Raw genomic sequence first — 27,121 nt, forward strand, 5'->3', positions numbered from 1 at the left:
TTAGGTCAATTAGGAAAAACAAAAGTGTGGGGAACACAACAGGATCTAGTTACGGAGCCCACGAGTTCAGTTGGAGTTGCGTTTCCATTTTATTTCCTCAAACTTTAACACAAAGCCACACTCAGCCTCGACAATACTACAAACAGAAAATGTTGAATACACTTTCGATTCTCCAAAAGCAAATATTGGAGATGGCACTCTGTGGACTCATAGATTTAAAAACATTTAGACAGGACATATTTCAGGGCAAATATTTATTCAGAGATGATATTGACACTGGAAGGGCACCTGGAGATGAGCATTATATCAAGAAGAGTGAGGGAACAGCAATCAGGCCAACACCAACCGAAACTGCTTAGGCCACCTGCGGGAGAGGTATTAGACCAGGGTCCATTTGACATGGAAAATACGCAGCTGAAACCAAATCTGAGTGGAGTCTTTTCTTTGTCCTTTTGCCCTGGGCTATGTTTTCAGGAGATCCTCCAAAAATAGAGGAGGTTAAAAAATGTGAACAAAGATAGATGTTCTGAAAAAAGATTGATTTATGTGTGGTTTCAGTCAAATAACAAATGTGTTTCCAATGTGATGACTATTATCATCATTTCACAGCTACTTGTAGATCTGGAAAAACATCTGTATATTTCCATATAAACTTGTACAATCATTTCCATAGAAGTCTTAAATGGGTCAACTACTGTAGAAGACCGGGATTCAAGACAATGGCAAATTAGTTGGAATGCTACAGTACACCTTCTACCCTTACCAGACTTATAATTAGTATCCACTGACGTTGTGAAGAGGTGCATGGCTATTATCTGCATGGCTGTCTCTACATGACTCACTTGTTTTTCAGTTTGCCTGAAGTATTTACAGCCATATGTGCGTCTGCATGGTGATGCACTGATAAAGCATAGGTGTGTCATTAGTATTGCACACCGGCATTTGGCTCAAAGGGAGTGTTATCACGGGAACAGGTGGCATTTCAAATCAAAATTCTCAGGAATTGTTTGCATTGGCCCGGATCTTTTATCTCCACCAATCTTGTTCTCCTACTACAGGGGCATCCGGGCCTGCTGGTTAGGGAACAGGACCTGTGACCGTTAAGTGAAGCGAGGCTGGTTCAATCCTTGACTGGTAGGGAAAATGGGGGGGGGGGGTGGTGGTGATTAAAACAGCTCTCACACATCCACATCCACCTAACCCCCAACTGCTTCCCAGGCACCAGATTAAGGCCTGCCCACTGCTCTGGATATGTGTATGTACTCCCAGCTCACTGATCCAAATGTGTGTGTGTGTGTGTGTATGTATGAATGTGTGCACACTACACCTGAATAGGTCAAATGCAGAAAACTAATTTCCTCACAGGACAACCCCCTTATAGGCCCAACTCTTCGCACAAATGTCATGAACGCAAAAGGTCAGACACGTACTACCATCACTGTTGAGGAATCTTCTGGCTGGTACTTCCTCTGGCTGCCTTGTGGTGTTTTTAAAAGTAGTATTTGTTGAGAAGTCTCCCTTTTGTGGTGTAAATTGAATATTAGTCCTCACTTTGGATAAAAACATCAGCTAAAAGAATAAATGGACGTGTTCAAAGCTCAATGAACGAAGATGATATCAACTCCACTCTATTCTCTATTCACCAAGTAAGGTTCCTAAAACTACAGATTCGCCCAGAAAGCTTAAGAGTACAGAAGATTGTTGTGCATCATGGATCCACACACAGACACAGGCAAGCCATTGTCCTCACTTGGAGAAGACGCCGCAACAAACACCACACAAATCTGACCTCAGGTGGAACAGAAGAGTTTATTTGTTCTCCTCCATCTTACAGAACGTCAACATTCTTCAGTGCGGAGCACGAAATTCTCCTCTCAAGCTCGGCACCGATGCAGACTCATACACTTTTCCCCCCTTCTAATGGACAAAAAAAAATTATAAACCGGAAGAAAACATAAACATATATGTATATATTATACAATCAGTACAAACATGAGAAATATTAGAAAACTATACACGATTAAATGTTCTTGATGTTCAACCAAAAACATGTTTTACAATCTCAATATACTGTTGCTTCTACTTCCAACTGCACATCCGATAATGTAATTTTATCAGCACTATCTGTTGCGTGCCAAAAACACCATAAATAATGATAATAAAATAGAACCAAAATTCTTATGTAACATGATTTCGGGGGAGAAATTTGCAATAAAGGGAAAAGTTCTAGAAAACCCGACTTGAGCCACACAGGGGCGCCAACACAGGGATCAAAATGTCAAAGGTCGTTCACAGCAGGAGTAGTAGTCTTGTGCAGAATCAAGACACTAACAAACAAAGCACGAAAGAGATCGGTGATCATCCATGTCCGCGCGGCGCCACCAGCCTCTGATGATCCAGATGCTTCTCCTGATGGGTGGGAGGACGAGGAGGAAGAGGAGGAGGATGAAGATGATTCGTGAAGACAAGCCGCCCGCCATGGCTGCTGTCTCCCTCCCGCCCCCCCACCGCAAGAGATTGAATAGGAAGCTTCACATGATCAGCACCTCATGTTCATCAGAAGCTTCTCATAAAACAGAAAACTAAATCAGAGCTTACATGTATATATAATATACAGATTTATTTTCTTTTTTTTATATATATATCTATAAATCAGAGCATTTTTCTGATGATGTCAAATCTGAAAGTATTGCAGCACTTGGCCAACGGGCCATGTGGCCATTGGAGAGAGACGGTTGCCACGGTTGCCACATCCTCTGTTTGATATGAAAGAACACCTAAAAATGTTAAATCCAAAAAGAAACTGCAAACGGAAAACAAAAAAGAAAAACAGCAAAAGACAAAAAAGGCTCTGGACAATGACACTGCATCACGTTAAAACACAAGCAGAAAAACAAAAACAAAAACAAACAAAAATACATGGGGAAGAGGCCCCCGATCCTCAAGCTGGAGCCATGGCTCTCCATCAGCGTTAGACCTTTTGTGTCTGAAATGCTGTCCATCCTGCTCGGAGTCGTTCCTCTCTCAGACACAATAAATAAGCCCAGTCAGCTCCCGGACGCTAGGAGCCGTTAGTGTCAGCTGAGAGGGGGCCGGAGACAGCTATTCTCTCCCTCTCTCTCTCTCTCTCTCTCTCTCTCATACACACGCAGAGATTCTGACACTTGCTGTCCAATGCTGAGGCAGACTCCTCATGCTAAATTGAGAGACCACTGTGTGTGTGTGTGTGTGTGTGTGTGTGTGTGTGTCTGTTAATTCTCACGGCAAACTAGTAGAGCTAACCTATTCGGTCAGTCTCCATCTAAGAGTTGAGATTGCTTCCATTAAGGTCATTCAAATGTGCCCCCCCCCCCCCCCCATTTGTTGCTGTTGTTTGGTAGCTGTTGCTTTCTGCTGTTTTTACTCTCTGATCTCTTTTCTGATATGTCCCTCTAAACTGAGAGAAATGTTTGCACTCACTGCTTTAGAGGGCACCTCCCTGGGCCACCATCTGCACTTGTACCAGTCACATGACCATGAGTGCTTTTTCATTGACTAAAGAGGTAGATTCACATTCCAAAAGGGATATGATGTAAAAAGTAATTTTTTGGGACACCAGTGCCAAAATAATAATAATAATAATCAATAATATTAATATGAATTATTATCAATAATAATAATTGTAATAATCATAATTATTATTATCACTAATAATAACAATCCTAATAATAATAATAATAATAATAATACCAACAATAATAGTAGGAATGCACTCCTAATACAGAAAATAAACATAAAACAAAAACAAAATCAGAAAATAATTATATGCTTGCCATCCCTCCCTAGGGGTAGCCGACTGGATGAGTTCAGATGACCGGAATCAGAAAAAGGGGAAGGTAGTCAACCAGCTCTCTGTACCGCCCCCCCCCCCCCCCCCCCACTGCCCCCCCATCTAAGAGAGGGTGTGTGTATGTTGGGTGGGTGGGGGGCACACCAATGGAGGGAAGCTGAAGCTTTGGGAAGATTAGGGAATCAGGGAGTCGACACTGGCATGGAGGAAAGGGGGACCGGACCGACCGGAACGGGCCGGGCTGGGCTGGGGGGCGCACTCAGAGAGAGAGTCAGGGTGAGTGGGGGTGCAGGAGGTGGGGTTTCAGGGGGGGGGGGGGGGGGTTAAAGCTGAAAGCCCTCCATGGGTCCCTCCTGCTGCTGGAAGATGTACTGGCCCTGGCTCTGGTCCACCTGCGGAGCGATGCTGGCGTCCTCCTCCTCCACGCCGAAGTAGTGCTCGATCAGGTCAAAGGCCTTCTGGTAGATCTCCTGGTTCTCGTGGCTCTGCAGGAACTCAATCTTGTCCAGGCCTGCAAGGAGAAGGAGCAAGAGAGAGAACTGAGGGTTGAGGTTGAGGGTTCCAAACGGTTCCTAATAGGAGCATTTTAGTTCTCAAAAATTAACCCTTCAGTGCTCAGGACACCTAGATTTGATCTCATTACATTTAACATGTGAATTGACTTAATAATAACCAACCAATATTTTTACTGAGGATTATTTTTACCCTACAATGTTTCTACTGCCATCTAGTGGTAGATTATTTAAGAATCTAAGCCCATTCCCAACCTGTACGGTAGGTGGTTGCCAGCGCATTATAGTTCAGATGATAATTTTTTAAATCAGGCCACCATTTATCTCAATGTGAAATGAATATAAACGTAAGAAATGTTTGTTTGCGGCTAATGACTGCACCGTTTGGCAAATCTGTGTGTGTGTGTGTGTGTGTGTGTGTGTGTGTGTGTACCGTATGCCTCCTCTATGAGGGCGCAGTAGGGGTTGATTCCGGTGCCGTTCTGCTTGGCCTCCTGCTCTCCCTCTGTGTGTGTGTGTGTGTGTGTGTGTGTGTGTGTGTGTGTGTGTGTGTGTGTGTGTGTGTGTGTGTGTGTGTGTGTGTGTGTGCGTGTGTGTGTGTGTACCGTATGCCTCCTCTATGAGGGCGCAGTAGGGGTTGATTCCGGTGCCGTTCTGCTTGGCCTCCTGCTCTCCCTCTGTGTGTGTGTGTGTGTGTGTGTGTGTGTGTGTGTGTGTGTGTGTGTGTGTGTGTGTGTGTGTGTGTGTGTGTACCGTATGCCTCCTCTATGAGGGCGCAGTAGGGGTTGATTCCGGTGCCGTTCTGCTTGGCCTCCTGCTCTCCCTCTGTGTGTGTGTGTGTGTGTGTGTGTGTGTGTGTGTGTGTGTGTGTGTGTGTGTGTGTGCGCGTGTGTGTGTGTGTACCGTATGCCTCCTCTATGAGGGCGCAGTAGGGGTTGATTCCGGTGCCGTTCTGCTTGGCCTCCTGCTCTCCCTCTGTGTGTGTGTGTGTGTGTGTGTGTGTGTGTGTGTGTGTGTGTGTGTGTACCGTATGCCTCCTCTATGAGGGCGCAGTAGGGGTTGATTCCGGTGCCGTTCTGCTTGGCCTCCTGCTCTCCCTCTGTGTGTGTGTGTGTACCGTATGCCTCCTCTATGAGGGCGCAGTAGGGGTTGATTCCGGTGCCGTTCTGCTTGGCCTCCTGCTCTCCCTCTGTGTGTGTGTGTGTGTGTGTGTGTGTGTACCGTATGCCTCCTCTATGAGGGCGCAGTAGGGGTTGATTCCGGTGCCGTTCTGCTTGGCCTCCTGCTCTCCCTCTGTGTGTGTGTGTGTGTGTGTGTGTGTGTACCGTATGCCTCCTCTATGAGGGCGCAGTAGGGGTTGATTCCGGTGCCGTTCTGCTTGGCCTCCTGCTCTCCCTCTGTGTGTGTGTGTGTGTGTGTGTGTGTGTGTGTGTGTGTGTGTGTGTGTACCGTATGCCTCCTCTATGAGGGCGCAGTAGGGGTTGATTCCGGTGCCGTTCTGCTTGGCCTCCTGCTCTCCCAGTCTCAGGATGTTCTCCAGGCCGTTGAGGGACACCTGCACAATCTTGGAGTCCATTACTGTCAGGAGGTCACACATGGGCTTGATGGTGCCCAGAGACACCAGGTACCTGGGGACAGAGACACACACCACACGCAGACACACACACACACACACACACACACACCACACACAGAGTTGTTAGTCATGTTTGTCACTGTTTATACCCACATATACTCTTCATAGATTAAATGAGAACAAGTGATGAAATCACACACACACACACACACACACACACACACACACACACACACACACACACACACCTCATCTGCTCAGGAGTGCCCCCAGAGGTGGCGTTGGTTATGGCCCAGGCGGCCTCTTTCCTAGTGCGGAACTCGGCCTTTTGCAGGATCTCGATCAGGACGGGGAAGATGTTGGCGTCGATCACCGTCTGGCACAAGGAAAGGGGAGAGAGGAAGTTAAGGGCACAGAGGTGAAGTGCTAAAATAAGAGGTGGGTAAACGATGAATTGCACGCGTTGCATTCTAGGAATATTTGCCGCCATGTTGGTAGCGCACCGAACGTAATACTCCATTCATTTAGATGCAGAAGACAAGAAGCAGACAATTTATAGTATTAGCGATTCTTGTCCTCTTGCGATCGTGGGTTGTGCTACACCCCACTACACAGCAACATACGACCAAGAAGGCAAAAACTAAGTAACAGGAACACACTAATAGGCGGGAGTAAATCCATAGTAAACTAAGGAGTGAGGCTGCCAATATGGCTGCCCGCAAAGTTTTCACGTCACAATCACGAGCCCTATTGGATAAACTCTATTTCTAGAATTTCAGAGGTGGATAAACTGCACTTACTTACGTGTAGCCTCCACTATATCCCTACACTTAACACACACACACAGAAGCACACCAATATGTGCCTCTACATTGACACTCAAACCCATGTGCACACGTGCGCACACACATACAGACACACACCTGGATCTGTCGTCTGTTTCCAGCTGTGATGTTAGAAACCGTCCAACACGCCTCTTTCTTGATTGATTCTTTGGGACTGCTGAGAAGGTGTAGTAGGCAAGGCAGGGCTGAGCAATTTAGAATCACCTGTATAAACACACACACACACACACACACACACACACCAAATGATTACAATAGGCCTTACAATGTGAAATGACATGTTAACAGACTTGAATATTTTTGTGCTACACAAAATATAAACAAAACTGCACAAGACCCCAGACACAGGGGCATCAACAGAAGCAGCGCTAAGCTAACATCATGCAGAAGGGGTGGACCTATGGTAGTGCACAGAACAGTGTACCTGTGTCTGAATATCGTCTCCCGTCACAATGTTCCCCACGGCTCTCAGCGCTGGGGACACCACCTTGTAGTCATAGTGCCTGAAGAAAGGGGGGGGGGGGTATTAGTCATTATACAACAATTGGGTTCCATGGAGCTGTTTATTTGTTTCTGATTGGCCGAGAGACGTTCCACGAGTTGAAATATGTAAGGGATAATGAATAGAACGCCGGTCATTATCGGAAAATAATTCCCGACAGGATGAACAGAACCCCGACGCGCAGCGGAGGGGTTTTGCTTCGTCCTGAAGGGAATTATTTTCCGATAATGACCGGCGTTCTATACATTATCCCGCTTATTATATGGCTACTTGCCAAAAAGAGAAATGAAACTTAACTCAATGTGTCTTTAGCAATGACTTGGCTACCGTTTGGTGGCTTCCGCTAACTTCTAGAAAATACAGTCATTGACAAAAGTGTTGTCACCCCATGCTAAAGTTTACTAAAAGAGGAATATAAAATCATCTTTTGGAAATTTATTTGAATGGCTTATGTAATAAAATGAGGAAAAATCCAACCTTTAAGGACACACCAATTTTCTATGTGAATGAATAATGTATCATAAAAAAATAAATGTTCTTCCCAAAATACTGGGGTCAAAAGTCTTGTCACCCCTATGTAACCCTATGGGAATTTAACACATAGGGTTAACATAGGGGCAGGCAGTTTTTTATTTTTAAAGGCTACTTATTTCATGGATCCAGGATACTATGCATCCTGATAAAGTTCCCTTGGTCTTTAGAACTTAAATTGACCCACATCATCACACACCCTTCTAGCCTGACTCTCGCCAGACCCTTGTAGTTCCGCCATGCTCCACCAGAGGCGTTTCGCTGAGCTCCACACAAGGGTCTGGACGCGAGGGCAATCCAAACCCCTGTGCCAGTGCTCAAAAAATGAGCAACCAATCAGGAGCGCCGAAGCGAGTGTTTGATTCAAATAACAATGGCGGCACGCAGCGAGGAGTCTTGTGCTGACATTGATTCTGCTATTTCAACCGTTTTGTCGAATCTATCACGTATTCATTCTTTAAAAGATTAACAGAGAATAGTTTTGAAGACATTTACTGGTGGCAAGGATGTTTTTACTCTTCTTCCGACCGGGTTTGGCAAGAGCTTGAAGAAGCCTAGCACGTCATTCAAGATAACAGGCAAGTGGTTTATCAAATCACATGCGAGGATGTTTTACAAGGACCCGCCTTCAGAAATACATCTCCTATCGAGAAGTCCCAGATCCTTGTGTGAAGCAGACAGCGAACTACAGGATCTGGCGAAAGTCAGGTTAAAGGGATAGTTCGGGTTTTAAGACACGAAGTTATATGGGTTCCCTGTCAGCAACGTTGTGCATCAGCACTGACTTACCCCCCGACAGCGTCCTGTGAGCCGAGATCCAGCCGGTTTTTGATCGTTTTTGATGCCGGACTATTTTCTTCAGCAGGTTTCTGGGGTCACGAAAGTAAAGTGTTTTTCTTCTCAAAACCATATGCGTTCAACAGAGTGATATATTTGCACCACAAAAACGTTGTCCAGCTGTCAGTAGCGCGCAGTGATAGGAATCGCGAAAAATAAGTAAGTGATAACGAGGTTTGAATTTTTCCTGGACAACGTTTTTGTGGTGCAAATATATCACTCTTTTGAACGCATATGGTTTTGAGAAGAAAAACACTTTACTTTCGTGACCCCAGAAACTTGCCGGACTACTTTCTTCACCATCAAAAACCGGCTGGATCTCGGCTCACAGGACGCTGTTGCGGGGTAAGTCAGTGCTGATGCACAACGTTGCTGACGGGGAACCCATATAACTTCGTGTCTTAAAACCCGAATTATCCCTTTAACACCCTTCACCATACCTAGAGATAGGCATGGTGTTTTGTTCAGTTTTGTTCAGTTAGCCTATTAGCTTGTTTGATTTGCATTGAGTTCAAGAGTTGGATTTTTCCTCATTTTATTACATAAGCCATTAAAATCAATTTCCAAAAGATGATTTTATATTCCTCTTTTAGTAAACTTTAGCATGGGGTGACAACACTTTTGTCAATGACTGTAAATAGTTCGCCACAGTTGACAGTTGTTAGGTGTTGCCTGGCAACATACTTGGTAACTTTCAATGAAATTCCATTGCAACCAGCGAACGGCTTTGTTGCGGATTGATATGAAAGACGTGAATTAGAAGCACAAAACCCGTTGCCATTGACAGCGGTCATTATATACTTTCACCGGTGATTATATATATTAATCACCGGTAGAACGTTGGGGAGGCCCATTCAAAGTGAATGGGAGCTCTCTCGACATTCTAGAGAGCCATATAATAATCCACGATAATCAACTCACTTTTAACAGCTAATAATAAATCACTCTGCGATACAATGTGAAGATGTGAAGTTTTAAACGAACTGTCACGTTGCATCCACACTACTGTGCACCGTGCAGCATCCCGAAATACAACCACCCCCCTGCCATACAGCCAGTCACCACAGGTTGTTTGGAACTTTTGATCCAGTGGTGGCAACATCAGAGAGTGTGGCAACTCTCTCTTTCTATACTGTAGCTCTGTATTCATGGTTCTCATCCCGCCCCTTTCCACAGGTGGATTAATCAAGCACCATGCAGTCTGCATTCATAATCTAAGTGCTGGATTTTACACACCTGTGGAAAAGGGACCTGATGAAACCCATGAATAGTCATCTCAAAATGTACTTTTTGTCACTTTCACAGTATATACATATATAGTCGTGGATCTGTCTGAGGTTTCTTCCTATATGTATCTCCAATTCTAGGGAGTTTTTCCTTGCCCCTGTTACTCATAGGATCTCTGTAAAGCGCCATGAGACATGTGTAATGTTTTGGCACTCTATAAGTGAAACTAAAATGAAATTGAATTGAAAATATATACAGTATATATCCGTATGTGTGCATTACTCTCAGTGCCATAATAGCGAGAGCACTGACTGCCATGCACTGAATGATGTGTACAGAGCAACACATTTCCTCTCTCAGGAAGCGTCTGGCTAAGAGCAGCTTGTTAGTACACATATGCTTATGATTAGATAACAGCGTGTGCTGTTTAATATGCCTGACTTAATGCCTGAGGATGGGGCTGATATCTGGATGGGTAGCTATCCAAGCATAAACGAGGACTGTAAATGTACCAGTAGGCATGTGTGTAAGCACATCTGAAAGACACTATAGATAATGATACGAATCCTTGTCGATTACATAACTGGAGGGAAGGTGGGCGGGGGGGCAAGCTGTAATGTATCCTATGTTTTTGATACGTGCGTCATGAGTGTTTACATTTAACTATAGAGGCCATACACTCGAACGTGTTGAACACAACAACAGTTTGTGTTGTTTCCTTTTCTTATTGTTTGTTAAACAACAAAATAAAAACTGAAAATAACACTTGATGTTTTTTTCTAACACATATCTGTGTCCAGATAGGGACAACACATTCATTTTTAAGAGTGTACATATAACTAGTTGTTGCCTTTGGCTTCTCAACATGCATTCGCCAACATTGTTCTTTCATTTGACAGAAGTAGGCTCCGCCTACGGCTCTCTCAACTGGCAGGCCTTAATGCAGTTCTGATTTTCTGTCTCAATACGATTTGTCTGCTTACGTGTATGTTTGAGAATGGCCCATATCAGACATCTGTGCTTACTTGGTTCACTAATTTGTATCATATGACACTCGTATGAATGAGGCCTGAAACCGATTTGGAAATATCAGAATCTATGCACTTTTCCCCTGTTTACATGTACAAGCTGCACATCGGAAATTGTGGCATATACGAGCAAAAAAATCAGAATTCAATCACGTTTAACTGAAAGTGTAAGCGTAGCTCAAGAGACAGACTTCATATGTGAGAGGCTGGCTGTGTGTGTGTGTGTGTGTGTGTGTGTGTGTATTAGGGGTGTGACATTTTCGGTCTTAGATCAAATATCGACCGAAATCTCGAACTTCAAAATCAAATGAAGAATCGATGATGAAGCCACACCTCCAATGTCACGCCAGTTAAAAAAAAACCTAAACCAAACTCGAATATATACACACACTAGGTGTCACCATTCTACAAATCCTTTTCATTTCATTTTCCATTTTTAAGTCGATTTTCGGTCTTTTTTTCAAATATATTACTATTGATTATTTTCTTTTTTTTATTGATGAATAATTTGTTTTACTTTTTTACCTTATTTCCTTTCATTTTGAATCTGTCCCGACCGTGAACAGAACAGAACAGACCAGACATTAAACATAGACATGAAACAACACTTACATGAGCAGCTCCACTAGGCGGCGGCAGACTCCCGAGTCGATGACGGCCTGGATCTTCTCATTGGGGCCGTCGGAGAGGTAAGAGAGAGCCCAGCACGCATCAGCCAGCACGTCAGGGTCACTCCCGAACAACAGAGTGGACAGCACACTCAAAGACGGAGACACCTGAGGGGAGAGAGAGACAGGGGGGCAGAGCGAGAGCGAGAGGGGGAGAGAGAGAGAGGGGGGGGGGGGAGAGAGAGAGAGAGAGAGAGGTAAGGACAGGTCAATTTGAGGGATTAAGACAATGAAGATGACCAGAAGAAAAGTATGCAGTGACGAGTGAGAGAGACGAGAGGAGAGAAGGGGTGACCAAAGAGGAAGTGAAGTGCTAGAGGAGAGGAACACACTACCGTCACACAGGCGCCTCACTCAACACAGGCGCCTCACAGCAGCAGAACCGTATATCTATGAGCAGAACCGGCGGTGCGGTAGCACCTTACCTTGGCGAAGTCTGGCGGCGGGTTCTTCCCCCGGCACAGGTTGGACAGCGCCCACACGGCGTTCCTGATGGTGCCCAGGCGACTGGACTTGGAGAGAAGCCTACAGGTCAGAGAGGGCAAAGGTCAGCTGCAGGTCAGAGGTCAGATATACAGCACAGAGAGAGAGATGTGCACTTGAGTTTCTGACGTCTTGTGTTTAGCCACCACTTTCAATTTCAACGTCTTATTTACTAAGGAGGTAGCCGTGTTAATGACTTAGCCGTATGTGTAGAGAGAGACCTTTCCATTTGGAAGCTGCAGTGCAGAGGTTGTGCCTAAAACCAAAGAGCTTAAGAGCAAAAAGCACAAATAAAACCTTGTCATCCTACTAACTAGTGTCTCTTCTGGTGTTAGAACTGGCAACACCATGCTGTGAAGGCTGTTCTTCCATTTGCAAGGGGTGTTCCGTTCCCACATGGAGCACGGAACTAAATTGTTTTTGCCACTTTTTATGCCTTTAATCAGTGAAGAGAGTGACAGGAAGCGAGTGGGAGAGAGAGAGATGGAGTGGGATCGGGAAATGACCCGGGTCAAACCCGGGTGTTCGTGGGTGCACAGAGCGGAATATGGCATGGGTACTGCCACCAGTTGCACCACAGACCCAGCCAGACAGTTTGTGCAGCACCAAAATGTTGCATCTGCACGGACGTGTCCACATTCACTGCCCTCACAGCGGTCTTGCCAAAACAATAAACAACTCCATCCAATCAGCACCCTGCCTCGGGAGAACAGGGCGGGAGTTAAATTGAATTGGCTAATGAGATCACATGTCAATTAATCGCCGTGTCAACAGCTTCCCTCTAATGAGCCCCCCACTCTCTGTGCCCGTGAGCTGAGCTGAGTTACAGCTGTCTGGTTTCCCCCGGCGACGCTGACCTCATTCAGCGCGGCTCAGACCGCCACCCTGCTGACCAGGAAGGAATGTGACGGGCCTGTGCTGTGGCCCTCCGTGGCACAACACGGACACAGAGAACCGTGCTGACCAGGAAGGAATGTGACGGCCCTGTGCTGTGGCCCTTGGTGGCAGAACACGGACAGAGACAACCGTGCTGACCAGGAAGGAATGTGACGGGCCTGTGCTGTGGCACAACACGGACACAGAGAACCGTGCTGACCAGGAAGGAATGTGACGGGCCTGTGCTGTGGCCCTCGGTGGCAGAACACGGACACAGACAACCGTGGAATTCCTTCAGAGTGTCTGCATGACATTCTATCGGCACACTACGCAGGTTTCGGTATTTTTGCCGACTGTAAAGCTCCCCCTTAGAACCGCAATATCTTTCTGTTTTACTCTGCTGTTGTAAACGGCAAACTTTGTGTGACTTATCCCCCCCCCGTACAGAATGAAAATGCTTTTGGTGTGGAGGTGAAGGATTAACAACAAGGCAAAGATTAACATCTCCAAAGAGCTATATGTACTGACCAGGTAATGTTTCACGATCTCGCAAGATTTGTCGAGTCGCTGTTCTCGAAGTTGCAGCATGGCTGTTTTTTTCTCGGTAGCAACTCGCTACGTCTATGCTGTATTAGCTATGCTAGGTGAACGACTTGCCTATTACAAGACGGTTTACCATCAAATCGGCTTCGTAAAGGTGAAAATCTTGCATAGTGTACCATTAAACAAGCCACCTCCACACATTTTTACGTTACATTTTTAGAACAACGTTACATTTACAGCATGAAGGTGCACGGCGCCAATGTGCCTTACAGGTTTTCATGAGAACTTCTCCAAAGAGCTTGAGGGTTGAGACGGACAAGCTGCAAGAGCACAGCTACAGGAGCCACAAACTACACTACTGCAAAAGCCAAATGACGTTTTGCCATTTGAGGAAGTGGTCTGATACACACATTACTTCTAACCGGGTCAAGGTTGTTTTTTAAGGGTGCTCATACCAAAGATTCCTTACAGCCATCTCTGGTCATACGTGTTGACGGATGAAATATGCAGCGGTGCAACTTTACACCACAAACAAAGCAGCAGAAGCACAAAAGGCCACGATGTGCACAATACCTGTTACACATACTTGTGCAAAAGCTATTGGAACTCTTATTCTTCTCCTCTTGCGTTGTCTCTCTCTCTCAAACACACAGAGACAGAACGACCGACAGACAGACAGACAGACAGACAGACAGACAGACAGACAGACAGACAGACAGACAGACAGACAGACAGACAGACAGACAGACAGACACAAAGACACAAAGACACAAAGACACAAAGACACAAAGACACAAAGACACAAAGACACAAAGACACTCACTGCTGTAGGGAAGGAAGAATGGCACAGTCGAGGACGTAGTCTCTACACTCTGCGTTGTCCCCGGCGATGTTTCCCAGAGCCCACACAGCCTGAAACACATGGTTGCTATGGTTACTTCACCGTTACCCTGTATATACCGGTTGTCCTACATGAACATTTCCACTAAAGATAACATTCTTACGACACCCACCTGCAGCTACGTTGCCTGTGACTTGCCTTTCTCAAACCTAAACTAACTTTCTGTGGAGAGCACTTCGATCTCTACACAGTGTGCTGTTCTTTGTGCACCGAGCCTGCACAGCTTCAGCCTGAGCAAGGATGGTGGATGCCCACACCTCACCCGCCACCACTGTCCCTACCTGCTCCTGTACATCCTTGTTCTCCGAGTTGAGCAGTTCGATGAAGATGGGCACTGCCCCGGTCTCGATCACTACTTTGGTGTGGAGGAACGTCCCAGAGGCAATGTTGGTCAGGGCCCAGGCAGCCTCAAACTGTAAACAACAACACAAACAAACAAACAAACAAACAAACAAACAATGTATGAGTCACTGGTTCTCAAATAGCAGCATCAGGCCATTTCCATATTCGTTTATACGTCACCTGCCGAGGTGCCTGCTTTGCATACAGAGTACACAAGCCTTGCCTACCAGTACAAATACACATCAACAGTCCCAGTCCCAGTCCAAGTAAATCTATCAGTCTGACAAAGAGATGACCTTTGAAAGCAGCACAGTCGAACAACTGCCACAGTCCAGTGAAGGTCTTAACTGCATGGCACACGTCCACTAGTGCTACCAGTGTTCTATTACTCCAGGGAGTGAGGAAATGTTGAGAGCTCTATAAACAGCCCACTTGTTTAGACGACTCTGTGTGCAAATAAACATAGTCAACGCGCCCTAAGACAGAAGTGATCATGTTGCACTGAAGGAGAATGCACACCCCGTCAACTCCAAAGCACGACGCTACCACGTTGAGTCCCATCAGTCGAGTCGTTATGGGTCACTTTTGTGCTGCCTGTGTGGGTGGGAAAACGCTGCTCTGCTCTGTATACAGTAATGACTGCCCGCCATCGACTTGCACACTGGCTACATTCTGCTGCTAGAGAGATATGTGGGCATACAGGTGCAGAAAGCAACATGTCAGCAAAGCAGAACTAGCATACAATTTCCACACTAACTCACTGAAGACTGGTATTGTCTGCCCTGGGTCCTACTCTGTTATAATAGGGTTTACACTACATTTGCCTTTACCCTAGCCGGGTCAACACCAGACCGCTTCTCAAATCTCAGACTCAGCCGACATTGAGAGAGAGTCTGGAAAGCCTTGACTTTCCAGAGGTGTAACCAGCAGTGAAAATAAATTTGTGCATTAAACTTCAAAAGTGCAGCAACCACATTTTTCTTATTAAAAACAGGCTTTAAAAAAACAGATTTTTACTCAATTCCAAAAATACGTCCTCATATCAATTCAACCCTGTCGCCATCAGAGCAGTGATTGGTTGTGTTGAATATTCTTATCGGTCATCTTATAAATCCCGCCCCCTGACAGATAAGCGTGACAGAATAATGGAAATGGGTGTCAATGACCACCTTGCCAGACTGACCTACAAAGCCAATTCAATTTCGCTAACAGGTTTGGCCGAGTACTCCCAGGCTACCTTTACCCTAAATCAATATCAAATTCCAGTGTTGGTTTGTGACATAAATTACGACACACACCACAGTGGATGACACCAACTCATGGAGCAAGAATCTGTGGAATGGTACATTCCCTCCAATCACCTATGTTCAAAGGTCACCCCATTGTTTAGACTGCCATAAGGCCATATGTGTATGTTCTTAAAAAATCTGATATGGCCGTAGGAATAAATCTGTGTTTTGTCTAGCTTGATTGCCTGGGTTACGGAGCAAAAGGAATGCAGTGCATGAACTAAGATCGGGTAATAATGAAGGTCAGAGGTCGTCTGACCCCACAAACTCATGACGTGTGTTCTTGCCCTGTACTCAGTCACATTGGAGGGAAGCAACTCTGTAGTGGTAATTAAACCTAATGAAACAGAAGAACACATGTGAGCTGTAGCTCCATACTACACCAGGTCACATACCTGCAGCGTGCCATCATCACCTCTTCTGAGAAATTCTACAAACTTGTTGACGATGCCGGGAGTGAGGATCACCTCATCAATGGGAGGATTGGGCTCTGTTAGACAGTGAACAGAGAGAGAGCGAAAGAGAGTGAGAAAAAGAAAGAAAGAAAGAAAGAAAGAGAGCATGAGAAAACTTGAGTGAGAGGTCCACCGGTAAGCTGTAAGACATGTCATGATTATACATCTAAAAAAAGAATGAAAAGTAGTGGTTTAATTCATTAACAAGAATGCACCAACCTTTGGAGAGTAATTTCCTGAATTTTTGGGTTGCTATGAGCTGTTGGTCGGGGTCCTCTGAGAAGATCATCTGAATCATGTCTGGAGTGATGACTGCCTCCTGCTTGAACACACAGTCATTATGAGCCACATTCTACATTCCATTCACAGTTGCCCTGTTTTTTTCAAGCCAAAGTAGATAAGATTGTCAGACAGCAAACCAGTTGTAAACGCAAGACACTAGGACAACACATGCAGATAGACACATAACACAAACTCTTTATACATGCATTTTGTCTTCAGCCCACTTACACCTGAGAGTGGCACAGTTGAACTGACATCAGGGTCCTGGATAGGGCATTCTAGCATGGCTTCATCGCCTGGTGGCAGGCTCACATTTCTTCTCTTGAAGAGCTGAAAAGACAGGACGAGATAAGGGGGTAAACACCAGAGGATGGGCCTTGTGCAAACTTGTCAGATACAGAGTCTACCTAACTATATAGACACTTAAAATGCATCACACATTATCGCCATACTACTGTACGTACACAGAATAATTGTGTGCAAGTTAAATCACAACACTTTGAATATAAACTTAAATAAGTATCCTTTTAGAATCATATCCTTGGCGTGGCCACTTGCAAAGATTACTGAGCAGAATTTCTCTAGTCTTTCACCGTCTCAACAGTGCATCCCAGGATATTATGTCTCACCTAGGTGAGCTGGAATGCTTGCTCATTCAGCAACACGTGGGAACGTGGCACAAATACCCTTCCCTGGCTATCTGGCCCTGCCCTGAACTTCTACAAACTAACTCACTGATCATCGTTAAGTCACTAGTTTCTAGCAGTGGTGCACTTCAAGGGCTCTTGGTCATGGCCTGTAACTTGAGCAGTGCCTGTTTGCATCCTCTTTGACACAGATCATTTCCACACAGACATGAGAAGTCGGCCCGTTACTGTACCTGTTCCTCTCTCTTTTGCTTACGAAGCTGAATCCCTTCCTCCTCCCTTCTCCTGCGCATCTCCTGTGGATTCAAAGCTTTGTTCTTGTAGCTCTTCATCCGATCGCTTTCCTTTCCAGGGCTTGCCATTGTGACTGAAGGTTTGACAGATTGGGGGGGGGGGGGGGGGTGGATTCACATTTAAATTCGCTGCGTCAGTTATCATGCAACAACCACTGAACTTCCTCTACAGAGCGTCACCACAATGTGTTAACTATTATGTCCTTGTATACGCATGCCGCTAACAGCAACCTGCATAGAAACGCCACACAATTCAAAAAGTAGCTCAGTGGGGTAATTTGGTTCAGTCTTATGATGGTCTGTGAACAATTTTAAATAGAAATTTCACGTTACTGGCTTTCAACATATATCTTGACATAACACTCACGGTGGGATATGTTACAGTTAACTGACAAAGATACTTTCTTAGAGTGAGGCTGTTTCTGTCAACATTAATTGTACTCTTTGATGTTCACGACTTGTTGTAACCACGTGCCCCTGGCGCCATGTAACGTTAGGAAGTTTGGACACAAATGGCACAAATATGACATATATTATGTTAGATCTATTTAAAGGCAGCCTACTTCGTAGCTAGCTTGCAAACAATGTATTGCTAAATAATGTGCTAGGTACAACTGGGGACAACATAGCTCAAAGCGTTGGAACATATTTTAACAGTTGCAAAACATAATCGCCCACTATAGTTGCCTTTCTTTGACCATCCTACAACTCTTAACACAGTTGACCGTGCAAGTGACTATATTCTCGGCAAGCAAAGCCCGTGTGTCAAATTAGCTAATAGAGGCTAAACAGATGCTAATTTGATAACCAACTAAGCTATCGCTAACATTAGCTTAGCCACCACCAGTTTGCTGGCTTGCTTACCCTACATAAGATATCCTTTCCTCTAATGCTAACGTTACCGTGCAGTCACATAAAACGACAAACATCCGACTAAGGTTCAGGTAACATTTTGTTTGTATGTCACATGCGATGTATACAATACATACCCATAAATCGAGAAACAACTTGAGCAAGGATGTAGGTACAATTTTTCACTCGCAGCCCTGACCAGCGAAGCTAAGAGCAATATGGCGACGCTCTGTCAAAAGGTAGTAACAAAAATCGTCATATCCGGTGCGCGGCTTGAAAACATGAACAAAACATGAATGGAAAGTGAAAAGGGAATTGTCGAAGCTGAAAAGGTACAGGTCTTTAGAGATTACTTTTTGTCGGTGTGCTAAAATACTACTGCCACTACTATTGTACACTGAGGGTTTCAGGTAGATGAACGCTGAAAATGGTCTGTTATTGTATATTTCGCCGTTAACCAGCAAGCTGTCAAGCTAAGAATATAATGTAGCGTTAGCTGCTACCAACAGAAAAGCTTGACCTGTCTGATATTTCAGTAACTTATTTGCCTACTTAATCCCGTAGCCAACCTTTGTAGTGTGGAGGAATATTCGACATACTGTAAGAACAGGTCTGAAATCCGTATGAAATGTTTTAAAATAACTTGGAATTAACTTTCGTACACCAAGGTTGCCTGATCAGATCAGACTCTCATGTGTTACTTTCATCCAGTAGGCTCAGTTTTGAAGAAATCATGCCGATTTGTGAGATCTGCAGCGAGGACCTCGCATCTGAAGCAGATATGAAGACACATCTTCTACTCAGTCACTTGGAAAATGTAATGCACTGTCCTTTCTGTTCACTGTCCGGCGTATCATACGATGAGCTCAGTTTTCACATCAACACTGCTCATAAAGAGACGATCAACACGCCCTCAGTAAAGGCCAGCGTGGCCCACTGTGGTCCAGCTTTGACTGAAGACCGAGAAACGCCTCGGACTGTGACTAGGAAAGAGAGACATTGGGCAGAAAGTCGGCCTCCTGGAACCTCATCCAGTTGTCACACGCCTGTGCCAGTTGCAGAGAACAGCACGGACGCCGCAGTGGCATCTGTGTGTGGTACAAACAGTGGCACACACAGACCTGAGGATCGCACACACTCTAAGAACTCCAAGGACCGGCAAGAAAGTTTAGAAGCGCATGGTGCCATTAAACAGAAGCGTCTGTCTTCTCCTCGAAAAGGTAGAAAATATTAAAGGATCATAATTGCAGAATACTCTTGTCCATCCTGCTCTGAGGGTTCTTGTGGTTGACTTGCACTTCTTCTGTTCTTTTGGATTTGTGTTTTCCAGAGAAGCTGTATCCTTGTCCAATGTGCTCCCTCGTGTGCCAAGACTGCTTCATTTTACAGGAACACGTGGAGTTGCACCTGCAAGAGTCGGCCATGGATGAAGGTGAATGACTGTATCATCACCATTGTGCACATTCTTCATATAGCATATAAAAGAGTCTAGCAGCTACTCCACTTCCCTCTTTACGACTGCCCTCTCTCGGGTTTTGACTCTTGTTTAATATGTGTTTCAGGGGCAACAACAGCTGGAGAAGAAGCTTCAGGTTCTTCTACTACACCTACTACCTGTAACACTAACACCTCAGGTAGCGTTGAATGTGGCCACCTTGAGTTGTATGCATTCTGTTATTGGGCATCAGTTCTTATGACCTCGTTTGTGCCCTGTCTGTCCGTAGGGCTGAAGCAGTACGAGTGCCCATTGTGCTCCCTGCCATTCCCCGACGCCTTCTCTTTGCAGGAACACGTAGAGCTTCATCTGGAGAACCATACAGATGCAGCCAGGGGAGCAGGTACACACACACACACACACAGACACGCACAGACACTCACACACACACACTTTTGATATATGGGGCTTCCATAATGGTGTATGTTCCATGAAGCATTTTCTGTGTGTGTGTGTGTGTGTGTGTGTGTGTGTGTGTGTGTGTGTGTGTGTGTGTGTGTGTGTGTGTGTGTGTGTTTGTACACGTGGTTATGCATTATGTTCTTAGAGAGTTCATCAGACCTAACACTAGCCAGACGGCTCCAGAAGGAGGAGGAAGAGCAGAGGAAGCTGCAGGAGGCTAAACGTGAGGCGGAGGAATTCAAGAAGCTGCAGGTAAACACGGATGATTAGTGAGCCCTACAGTAACACACACACACACACACACACACACACACACACACACACGTGTTTCTGATGCTCAGATTCTTAAAGGTGCAATCAGAGATTTTACACGATTTCAAGCCCATAACATGTGTTGTCACCTCACCTGTAAAAAAAATATCCCTGTTGGCATCCCAGGCTCTGAAAAATGGAAGCAAGAAGGGGAAGCCTGTCTTCCCAATAGAAATGTAACCCTGTGTGTAATTAGTACCTGTAGTGTGTGCCTCCATCAGACTGAACGGATGAATAAATATTACACTACTACTAAGTGTATTCGAAGCTCTGATATTTGGTTGCATGTGTGTTGATGGAAGTGGGAGCTTATCTGTGCATCTCTGTGTTTTCCTATAGAAACAGTTTGGTATGGACGGGAGTGGTGGTTATCGTAAACAGATTGAGCGGAACATGGAGAGGGCGGTTTCCCGCGGCAACATGGTCCCCGCAGAGTTCCACATAAAACGGGCGGAGCTGATGGAGAGCCTGGCCACTGGCGTGGATGATGGACAGAGTAGAACGCAAGGTTTGCCTCGGATTTAACTGCAAAGTTGTAACGAGACCAGTGTGTCAGTGATGATTAGTCAGAACAGGATGTCTGGTTCCCCTGTGTCACCCATAAAAGGGGTTCTGATCCTTCTTTGCATGTAATGTGTCACTGTGTATCTTCAGATGTCTATCAGACTGCATTTTAATGGCCATTTTAATACCTGAGAAACATATACAAATGCATCCACATGAAGCTCCCTTCTGCTGTGTGTGTGTGTGTGTGTGTGTCTGTGTGTGTGTGCGTGTGCGTTCAGGATTGATGGGGGCTTTGTTTGACTACTTTCGGCGGGACCCTCGGGACACGGTCCACGTGTGGCTCTGTGGAGAGACGGACCACTACTCCTCCTCCGAGGGGGACCGGGGCTGGGGCTGCGGCTACAGAAACTTCCAGATGCTCCTGTCATCCCTCCACAAGCAGGAGCCATACAATAACATCTTATCTGGTAGGAACCTTTCACTTGTTTGCATATGTTTGGCTTTTACTGTTCGAGATTAGGTGCGGGAACCGGCACGGGCAAACGCCCAGAGAGTCTTGGCCTCCCTTAACAGCTTTTCATTTCTCTGACCCAAGACGTCCCCGTCCCCAACATCCCTCGAGTGCAGGCGCTGATAGAAGAGGCCTGGAAGCAGGGCGTGGACCCAGCCGGGGCGGCCCACTTCAACCACCGCCTCCAGGGCACCCGGGCCTGGGTGGGCTCCACAGAGATCTACTCTCTCTTCACCTCTCTCAGTGTCAAGTGAGCTTGATTGAGTGATTTATTATTGATTTATTGATTTATTGATTGATTAATTAATTGGTTAATTGTTTGCTTGATCGATTGATTTGTTGATTGATTAATTAATTGCTTGGTCAATTGATTGGTTGATTGATTTGATTCATTGAATGATTAATTAATTGATCATGCTGAACTGCACAGAGAAGAAAAGATATTGTTACAGCAGTTAGCGTGAAGCTACCATACTTGCCTTACCTGCATCATCAGCAAAACAAACATTGTTATTGTACTGCATTCTGCACTTGTACTGTATGACCATATGTGTCTGCCTGCAGTGCTCGTGTGGTGGACTTCCACAAGCCCACAGGTCAGGGCGGGACACACCCGCGCCTGTTTGACTGGGTGAAGCAGTACTTCTCCCAGTCCAGCACACGAAACGGCAGACTACCTCCAAGGGTGGTGCAGACCTCGCTGCCCCCCATCTACCTCCAACACCAAGGTGTGTGTGTGTGTGTGTGTGTGTGTGTGTTGTGTGTTGTGTGTTGTGTGTTGTGTGTTGTGTGTTGTGTGTTGTGTGTTGTGTGTTGTGTGTTGTGTGTGTTTATATTCTCAGTGACAAAACGAAGCAGGACTCTTATTCTTTTGATGGTGCTGAAGGTTGTTTTGAAAAGTACATCTAAAATATGCCTTGAAAACAGCATGAAACTACACACACACACACACACACATACATACATACATACATACATACATACATACATACATACATACTCACACAGTCATACTGGACAAAGTCACAGCAAGAACATCACACACACACACACACACACACACACAGCAGCGCATTGACTCCTTTGATGATTTCTTCCGTTTGCTTCCTGCATCTCTGTCCCTGTGCAGGCCACAGCCGCTCCGTGGTGGGCCTGGAGCAGAAGAGGAACGGCAGCCTGTGCCTGCTGCTCTTTGACCCGGGCTGCCCCCCCTCTGACATGGCCCGGCTGCTGGAGCGAGACGCGGCCGCCGCCACCGCCGCCACCGCCGCCGCCGTGCGCCGCATGAGGAAGTTCCCCAACCACCTGAAGCACCAGCAGTACCAGGTGCTGGCGGTGGAGGGCCTGCTCACGCCAGAGCAGAAACAGGTGGGAATGAACTCATGAACATGAACACACACACACACACACACACACACAGAGACTTGCACGCTCATACTGGAGAAGACATAGCTGGAATACACACACACACACACACACACACACACACACACACACACACAGACACACACACACACACACACACACAGAGACTTGCACGCTCATACTGGAGAAGACATAGCTGGAATACACACACACACACACACACACACACACAGACACAGACACACAGAAGCATTGAGTTCTTTGATGATTTGTTCCTGATAGAGGATACATTTTCTTGGAAAAGTCAGTCATCAGTTCCTGGGGGGGCATGTAGTCATAGGGAGATAGTAACAAGTTACATCATGAGTTGGACACAAATGATGCATGATACAAACTGGTTCAAGCCAGTGCTGTTGTTGTATGTGTTATTGTTAACTTGTGTCATGTTTTGTCCATGGACGTGTCTGTGAAAATGCTAATTTTTGTATTTCAGAGGCAGATTGTGAATTCAAGGACGTTTCGTGCTGATCGAATCCCATGAACAAAGCCCTGTTCTGTGTTTCCCAGAAATGCTGTCTACTCAGGTTTTAATGCAAATGTTATTGTATTTTTATTGTGTCTGATTAATAATAAATTATGACCTTTCTTATCATCTTTACATCTCCTTTTTATGCCATGGAAACCTGATATGGTAAGAGACTGTGATGGAATATTGGAGAAAGTAAGCAGAAGTGAATGGGAGGAAAGGTAAACGCATGAACCATCTGGTCCTTTTTATTTCAACCAAACCAAAACTGCCACTTTTTGAGGATGTTCATTCAGTTGTTTTAGAAAAAAAGACAAATCAGATTTACCTACAAAAATGTTCTGTAAAAGATGAACATTCTAGCTTTGTGAAACCGAGATCTAGAGGATGATTTTCTACGTGAATCTCGGATCATGTAGTGGAAAATAAAATATGGAATCACCCACTAGAATCACAAGTCTAGCGACCCCCTTCTCTCTAAAGCGGCAAAAATGAGTTTCACTTTGGAAAGTGTTACGAGATAGGCATTGGTGGCAGAGGCAGCCTTTAACAATCTGATTTTTTACTATTTTCAAATGCATAACAAGCACTCATTCAATGTATAACTAGCGTTCCTTTGGCAAAAGAAGGCTACATTGTGTTCTGTAGACTCACTAAACTTACACAGCATGTTCCAGCGAATCATTGCAAGAGGTGCAGGTAGACCTAATGATTGCATAAACAGAGCATTCACTTTCGGAAACACTGAATTGTAAGCCTGAATTGTAGGGCTACTGAATATCCCAGTTCGGCATGTTTGTTTAAAAACAAAAGAGAAATAATTTTGCAATGCCCCAGTTTTGATATCCTTCTTGATATCGCTTCACAAACTACTGTCTTTCCTCGCAACCCCATTCGAGTGTCTTGTGTACTTAGTTTTGTTATGTCCTTACTCCTATTACATTAAATTAGAATAATGCCTACTTGTAATATTGCAAAGCCATTGAAGTTCAATTGTGGTTGCCAAAGAGGGCGCCATTTACCAAAAGGACCATTTCAATACCCAGCCTAAACCAATACCCAGCCCAGCCAATACCCAGGCATTAGTTTTATGCTGTTTGGGTAGCCTAAGTGAAAAGGTATAAATCAAACTCCTGCAACAAAGAGGTCACATCAGAAGCTTCTTGAAACAATTAGATAAAGGCATTCATCTTACAAATATTGAAAAGTTATCAGTTGTGGACCTATCAATATATTGTTGCAAATATTTTTACCCAGTTAAGGCTTTTATTTTGCCTTTGACTTGGATCATTTTGATAAATTAGACAATGCATTTCTCTGGCCTAGGAACCATATGGATGCGGCAAATCATCATCCTCGTCAAGATGAAGGGTGAAGTCAAGGCACTGAGGGGGCATTTGTTGGGTCTTCTCCTCGTCTGTGCATGACACACCTGCCATAGGAGCTCACTCCAGCTAAATCAAAATGATTCAAGTATTGTTTAGCCTACCTAGCAGTTGTAGCAGCACTTGTAATATTCTATGGTTTTAGACAAACACCTATCATTCAACTGCTGCTGACTACATCACTATTGGCTGAGATTTTAAAATGATAAGAATCAGAATTGTGATTTCACGGGCATCTGGATCTAGCCTGACTATGTCATCCTCACAATTCTGGAAAATCATGTAGGACGGGCTAAAGTTCGGCTGCACCCAGGCTAATCTGGATATGTTTATGCTAAATCGTTTGATCTGGGGGGTATTCCATCAACCACGCTAAAGGCCAAACCTGGCCCATTTCGATAAGCCTCGCTAATTTTAGTGAGCGTTCCGTTCCATTAGTGTGGTTTACGTGAATCCCAGCTGGGTAACTATGTGAATTTTTTATGCCACAGAACTAACCTGGTCGGTGGCAGGCTCGAGCTAAATTAAGCTGTGTTGCAAAAAAAAAAAAAAACATTTGTCGGAAAACGAGTCCAAAAAGAAGATCTATTTGTCAGATTGTTGTTTGGCTTTTTATGCTTGAATTTTGTGACCACTAGTGAGAAATAGATGCTGTAGATTATTTTAAAAAGCTTTTATTGAAATCCCAAAACACATTGGGAATGCTTTTTGAGCCTATAGGCCACCATAACATTAGCAAGTTAGCAGTCAATGGTTAAAACACTAAAACAAATGTCACAGTGTATGTGACTGTAGATATGCTGGACATTATTGTCCTTTTACTTTAGCTTCACATATGTAATAGAAATACATGGTGCAATCAGCGTCATTCCATCTTCGTAAGCCAAGTCTTTTGTGATAGAGCTGGCCACAGTCCTCTCCGTTAACACGCACATGTCAATTGTCCGGTTGCCCAACATCCCAAAATCTGGTTGGAGAAGGAGAAGGCAAATATCTATGAATATCTATCTAGGATATCTATCTAGGAATATATATCTAGGAATATCTAGGATATATCTAGGAATATTACAGTGCATGAAAATGCACTGTACTGTTCTTCCAACTGTTACGTAGGTCTTACTTATGACAGATGTGCAATGTATTTTTCAACTTTGTAACTTTAACACTTTTTAAACTATTAAATAAAAACTATTAACATTTCCCCATAGACTTAACATTGCCCCATTATGACATCACGATAGCAATTAGAATCTTATGCCAGGTGGCCAGGCCACCTGGACCAACAGTCATTTTGTCTGGCTTTAAGGCCCCGTACACATGTAGCCGGGTATCTGCTTAACTGAAGGTATTTGTCTACGTTTGGACCTGTCATCCACATGACAACGCATATAAACGAATGTTTAAAAAAATTCCGGGCAAAGTGAAGATCTGCGAATTCTCCGTTTATAAATTGCCGTGTAGCCAGAGATAACCGGATATCTGCGGTTTCGAACGTCAGAATATGCGCCAAAACAACAACAAATCTGCTCTGACGTCAAACGTGCGACCTTTGTTCACTGCAGAAGCATGGATCTGAGTGCCTTGAAAACGCAGATGTTCGGTTATGTGTGGAAGGTTTTTTTTTTTCCAAAACGAGGTAATGTGGATAAAATTATTTTATAAACGGAGGGGGGGAAATATTCGGTTTTAAAAATACCCGGCTACGTGTGCACATAACCTAAAGGCCCGTTCACACCAAGAACGATAACGATAACGAAAACTATAAATAAATATCGCTCTCGTTAATATGAATGGCAACGTTCACACATAAACTATAACGATAACGACATGAAGAACGATATTGTTGCTGATCACTTTCAGAGCGATTTTGAGAACGATAAAAACAGCCAATCAGAACCCAAAATATTCTAGCCATCACATTCACTAACACGAGGAGAGAATTTTCTTAGCGTTGGCCAGTGTGGATGCTTTTATCGTTATGGTAATAGTTATCGTTCTTGGTGCTCCTTAAGCATACAATCTCTCTCTGAAGACTACATATCCTGTTAAACTGTTTCCCCTGTCCAAAATTATTTCAAAATAAAAGTGCTCTCTGCAATA

General features: G+C 44.7%; 2 protein-coding genes across 5 annotated transcripts; one reads left to right on the plus strand and one right to left on the minus strand.

Annotated features, from left to right (window-relative positions):
* Positions 1-1,790: 1,790 nt before the first annotated feature.
* On the minus strand, positions 1,791-18,763 carry kpna5 (karyopherin alpha 5 (importin alpha 6)). Its single transcript, XM_062538218.1, has 14 exons — positions 18,656-18,763; positions 17,607-17,740; positions 16,955-17,056; positions 16,664-16,763; positions 16,385-16,479; positions 14,640-14,771; positions 14,281-14,369; positions 11,981-12,080; positions 11,500-11,663; positions 7,187-7,265; positions 6,841-6,966; positions 6,166-6,293; positions 5,791-5,969; positions 1,791-4,340 (listed from the first exon to the last, which is right to left on the minus strand). The coding sequence occupies exons 1-14, from the start codon at positions 18,657-18,659 to the stop codon at positions 4,153-4,155; spliced, it is 1,620 nt and encodes a 539-aa protein (XP_062394202.1). The 5' UTR covers positions 18,660-18,763; the 3' UTR covers positions 1,791-4,152.
* zufsp (zinc finger containing ubiquitin peptidase 1) lies at positions 17,921-23,764 on the plus strand. Of its 4 annotated transcripts, none has more exons than XM_062538215.1 (12): positions 17,921-17,939; positions 19,230-19,738; positions 19,849-19,950; positions 20,081-20,152; positions 20,243-20,356; positions 20,561-20,667; positions 21,067-21,235; positions 21,513-21,701; positions 21,830-21,995; positions 22,310-22,473; positions 22,875-23,113; positions 23,604-23,764. In XM_062538215.1, exons 2-12 carry the CDS (start codon positions 19,252-19,254, stop codon positions 23,649-23,651), a joined length of 1,857 nt encoding a protein of 618 aa, XP_062394199.1. In that variant the 5' UTR covers positions 17,921-17,939; positions 19,230-19,251; the 3' UTR covers positions 23,652-23,764. The 4 variants fall into 4 exon arrangements, with proteins under 4 accessions (XP_062394199.1, XP_062394197.1, XP_062394196.1 ...); XM_062538213.1 differs by lacking the exon at positions 17,921-17,939 and adding an exon at positions 18,740-18,850 and having other exon boundaries at positions 19,233-19,738; XM_062538212.1 differs by lacking the exon at positions 17,921-17,939 and adding an exon at positions 18,747-18,850.
* The last annotated feature ends 3,357 nt before the right edge of the window (positions 23,765-27,121 follow it).

The sequence above is a fragment of the Sardina pilchardus genome, chromosome 6, assembly GCF_963854185.1.
Source record: "Sardina pilchardus chromosome 6, fSarPil1.1, whole genome shotgun sequence".
Taxonomy (NCBI): Eukaryota; Metazoa; Chordata; class Actinopteri; order Clupeiformes; family Clupeidae; genus Sardina; species Sardina pilchardus.

Excerpts from the sequence above, each read along its gene's own strand:
- zufsp (XM_062538215.1), top strand. The coding sequence starts at position 19,252 with ATGCCGATTTGTGAGATCTGCAGCGAGGACCTCGCATCTGAAGCAGAT. Across the intron at positions 20,357-20,560 it reads AGATGCAGCCAGGGGAGCAG|AGAGTTCATCAGACCTAACA; the intron begins GTACACACACAC and ends TTATGTTCTTAG. Across the intron at positions 20,668-21,066 it reads AGGAATTCAAGAAGCTGCAG|AAACAGTTTGGTATGGACGG; the intron begins GTAAACACGGAT and ends GTTTTCCTATAG.
- kpna5 (XM_062538218.1), bottom strand. Across the intron at positions 16,764-16,954 it reads CAACTGTGCCACTCTCAGGT|GAGGCAGTCATCACTCCAGA; the intron begins GTAAGTGGGCTG and ends GTGTTCAAGCAG. Across the intron at positions 14,370-14,639 it reads ACAAGGATGTACAGGAGCAG|GCTGTGTGGGCTCTGGGAAA; the intron begins GTAGGGACAGTG and ends CATGTGTTTCAG.